Below are 4,134 nucleotides of genomic sequence, written 5' to 3' on the forward strand. Positions count from 1 at the left end.
GGCTGGGCTGTGCCCCAACCATATCTCTCCATTTTAATGTTTGTTGGGGTTTTTTTCCCCCCTTTTTTTCCTCGTCCCCGTCCGAACATTCGCCGCGATAATCCGCAAAGCTTTCAGCTCTTGGGAGAGGAGAGGCCGCGGCGATGCCGCCTCCTTCCCTTCCCTGGGCACCCGTATCCCCCGCCAGACCCTTCCCCTCACTCTTCCCCTCATCCCGGCTGCCCCCCGCTCCCTGCCTGGCAAAGACATCACCCTCGGTCCTGGGGACCCGCTAGTTCGGTTCCTGCCGAGCTGATGCTGAAATACCCGTGGCCTCGGAGATCTGCTCTGCGTAAACTGGCGGGCTTGAGACCGACACCGTCATTTCAAAGCAGATGCGAGGGTCGTTCACCAAATATTTTATTATGGTTTTAGGCTGCTTCATACAGTTTCGTCCTGCACATGCTCTACAAGTCACCTGTGCACATAGAGAACAAGCCAAAAATAATAATAATTAATAATAATAATAATAGAAAAATCTACCATAGCAATCCTTAAATAAGTAAATAAACCATTACTATATATATATAAAAAAACCCCTTTAAAGTAAAGCAAAACCCAACCAAAAGAAACAGCGTCTTTTCGACATGAAACACCCCCGCGGGATAAGGGGCAGGCGCTCAGACATTTTCCAACTTGGCATCGGTTTCTTGTCGATTATTATTTTTCGTTTGCTGGGCTTTATTTAGTTACTTTTTTTTTTTTTTTAGGCATAAATTCTGCAAATCCTTCGAAGTAAAGGCGACAACGATTTCAATGACGTGTTTAATGCAGTCTGCTGCTGGGACTAGGAGGGAGGTGCGGGCGGGCGGCGGGGGAGCGCCCCGCACCGCGGGTTTGGCTCCCGCGGCCGGGCTCTGCCAGCCCCGCTGCTCCGGCCGTGCGGGCAGGCACCGGTGAGCCGGGCCTGCCGCTGCCCCCGCATTGCCATGGCGGTGGTGTCAGATGTCACATTCACTGTCGCTGGATGTGATGGAGATGGCGGAGGTGGCCGCTTTGCTGGAGAGGCTGGCTGCGGGGCTGGAGGCGGCCCCCACCGCCTCCCCGCCGCTCTCCTCCTCCGCTTGCAGCGAGCGCACCGAGCCCTGCGTTAGGACCTGCTGCTGTAGCCTGCAAGGAACCGGCACACACAGCATCACCGCCCGCCCTCCGCACCCCCGGACCCGCCGGCAGCCCCCTGCGACCCCACGGGGGACTCCCCCGACTTGCACCCCCGCGCCGCTGCCCGCAGCCTCCAGCTCACACCAGTTACACCAGCGACAGGAGAGAGGAGGAGCTGCGTGGACACCCGGTTTCTCAGGCAGAGCTGAGATGAGAAACTGGGTGCCCACCTCAGGGTCAACCCCGCTCGTCGGCTGCACACCCGGGGGAAGGCTGACCCCCTCCTCCGCAGCCTGTCCCCAGACCGGGCCTCATCCGAGCGGTCGGCAATTCCTTGCAGCATCTCCCGGGCGGCGGCTCCCCTCCAGCAGGCCTTACATCTTCCCTCAGCCTACAAAAAGGGGCTGCAGGTGACGGCAGCCACGTCCCTGACTTGCGGCAGCCCGGCTGAGGGGTGACAAGGGGAATTTCCCAGGGATCGTGGAGAGGAGATAGCGGGGAGACTCTGCTCCCTTCCACGCTTCCCGGAGCGTCTGTTTGTGTCACTAGTATTGGGATAACACTGCCCATTTAGAGCTGCGATTTTGTTCTTTAATATATTTTTAAAGAGCAATATCCCGAGGAATGATCGCGGCTGGCTCCAGCAGAGGAACAGGGCATGGAGGCTCTGGCAGGGCCCGCAGAGGGCATGGCCGGCTCTGCTCAGGATGGACGTACCTCAAAGAGGTGTCTATATGTCCGGGTAAAACTTTGAAGGGGGTTTCTCTCTGCTAAGCCCCTGAACATTCCAGCTCCTGCCGGGGTCACGGCGGTTCCGGACGGCCCCTCTCACGCTCCCTCGCCCCGCTCTCTCCAGGGTGGCCAAGGGGGAGCCGGGGCGGGGACCCTCCCCTATTAAAACCAGGTCATTAAAAGCCCTAGGGTTTTCCTGCTGCTCCTGCTTTATCTCTCTGCATTTCCCCGGGGAGAAACCTCCAGGGCTAGTTTCATCCATCCTTTGCCGACAGTCTCGCACCGCCCCCCCCACGAAGGCTCGCTAAGGGGGGTTCCTGTGCCCCGACGGGACGGGCAGCACCTTACCTGTTCTTAGCGGCTGCTGCCCTGTCCCTTTGCCTGCGGTTTTTGAACCAGTTGCCCACTTGCGTGGGAGTAAGTCCCGTGGCCTGAGCCAGTTCCCGCTTTTTGCTGGGGTTGGGGTAAGGGTCCTGCAGGTACCACTCCCGCAGCAAATGCCTCGTCCGCTCCTTGAAGCAATGTGTCTTCTGCTCGCCGTCCCAGATGGTGCGGGGCAGCGGGAACTTCTTCCTCACCCGGTACTTGTCCACCGGCCCCAGGGGTCGACCCCGCAGCTTCTCCGCCTCCTGGTAGTGCGCTTCCAGCCAGAGGGCTTGCAGTTTGGCGTGGGACTCCTTGGTGAACTTGTGGTTCTCCAGGATGTGGTAGAGTTCCCGGTAGTTCCCCGTGTGGAAGGCCACGATGGCCCGGGCTCTCAGCACCGACTCGTTCTTGTTGAGCGCCTCGCAGGCCGCGGGGGCCACGGGCAGGGACCAGAGGAAGCGCCCCAGGCGCTCGATGTCCCCGCTTTCCTCCAGGGTCTCGCATACCCCGGCCACCTGCTGCGGGCTGAAATTGAGGATGGGCAGCTGGAACATGGAGGCGGCGCCGGGCTCCGCTCCGCGCTCCGCGCACCCCCGGCGATGCCCGCACACCCCCGCGGCGGGGAAGGGGGCAGCGGCCCCGGGGCCGCCCCTCGCTCCGCTGCTGCCTCCGCCGGCGCCGGCGGAGCTGCCGCGGGAGGGACGGCGGAGGGCGGAGAGGCGATGGGCAGCGCTCGGCGGCTCCGGAGACTGGGGGCGGTGGGCAGGGGCGAGGCGGAGGAGGATGGAGTGGGAAGGGGGAGGGAGGGCGCACGGGGGGGGGAGGGAGGGAATGGGGGGGGAAAAAAGGCGGAAAAAAAGAAGAAGAAGCAAGGGGGAAAAAAAGGAAGCCAGAAAAGGCACAAGCGCAGCTCCGCGCCGCCGCCGCGCTGCTGCGGGAGCGGCTGATTCGCTGCGGGCTCGGCAGATTGGCTCCCGGGTTTCCATGGCGGGGCTGCCACTCACTGCCAGCCGCTGCCAATCACGGCGGGAGGCCCCGCACCGCCCCGCACTGCCCCGCTCCCCGCCCCGCTCCCCGCCCCGCTCCCCCCGGACACCGCGACCTCGCCGTCCTGCCCCGCCGACCCGGGCAGGGCACGGCCGCCCCGGGAGCGGCGGGATGCGGGCCGGGAGAGGGGGCTCCCGCCGCGGGGTGCTGTCGGCAGGTCCAGGGATAGGACGGCCGGGACCCCACCACCCGCCCCGGTAAAGCTGAGGGGTCCGGCCCGGTGATGCTCGCGCAGAGCTCGGCGCACCTGCGGGCGGAGAGGGGGATAAAGGCAGAGCTGGGAAATCAGACAAAAAAATTGGCTGCACAACAGTGATAGTGATTCTGGGAGTGTCAGTGACAATGGATGCCGCGGGAGGATCCCAGGGAGAGCCAATATTTAGGGAAAAACTCTCCCCTTTCCCCCTATAAGTGACTTCCCATCTCTGTAATGGCGAGGAATTATCTGCAAAGAGCCCAGTGCCCTTCCCCGTTCAACTAAAGCTTTATTTATTTATTTTTTTAACGTTTAAAACCTTATTGTTTTCGGCTCAGTGGTCCTGAATAGATGCCGAGAATAGTCGCGAGGAGTGAGAAGTCATTTGTAGGTCAGGAAAGCGACTTAAAGCAGATTTCGGGAATCTTTTGAAATATTGATCACCTCGTAGTAATCATTCCTCGCGGGCTTCTTTCTCCCCGAGCCCCGAGAAAGGGACTGCGGGGCTGGGTGCGAGGTGAGACCCGGACGCCTCTTCGGAGGAGCCGGGCCAGCTCCAGTCGTCTCGGGGTGGGATGAAATCATTTTCTGACCTGCGAGGATACGTTTCATCTTAATAGAAAATCGGGGAATAATCAAGAAGCCACACTTTA

The 4,134-nt window shown here is 61.0% G+C and overlaps 1 protein-coding gene across 1 annotated transcript; it reads right to left on the minus strand.

The window, feature by feature from the left end:
* Positions 1–386: 386 nt before the first annotated feature.
* On the minus strand, positions 387–2,992 carry SIX6 (SIX homeobox 6). The gene is made up of 2 exons (XM_032691089.1): positions 2,221–2,992; positions 387–1,149 (listed from the first exon to the last, which is right to left on the minus strand). Exons 1-2 carry the CDS (start codon positions 2,790–2,792, stop codon positions 981–983), a joined length of 741 nt encoding a protein of 246 aa, XP_032546980.1. The 5' UTR covers positions 2,793–2,992; the 3' UTR covers positions 387–980.
* Positions 2,993–4,134: the final 1,142 nt, after the last annotated feature.

This window comes from Chiroxiphia lanceolata, chromosome 6 (assembly GCF_009829145.1).
Source record: "Chiroxiphia lanceolata isolate bChiLan1 chromosome 6, bChiLan1.pri, whole genome shotgun sequence".
Taxonomy (NCBI): Eukaryota; Metazoa; Chordata; class Aves; order Passeriformes; family Pipridae; genus Chiroxiphia; species Chiroxiphia lanceolata.

Excerpts from the sequence above, each read along its gene's own strand:
- SIX6 (XM_032691089.1), bottom strand. The coding sequence starts at position 2,792 with ATGTTCCAGCTGCCCATCCTCAATTTCAGCCCGCAGCAGGTGGCCGGG. Across the intron at positions 1,150-2,220 it reads GCAGCAGCCGCTAAGAACAG|GCTACAGCAGCAGGTCCTAA; the intron begins GTAAGGTGCTGC and ends GGTTCCTTGCAG.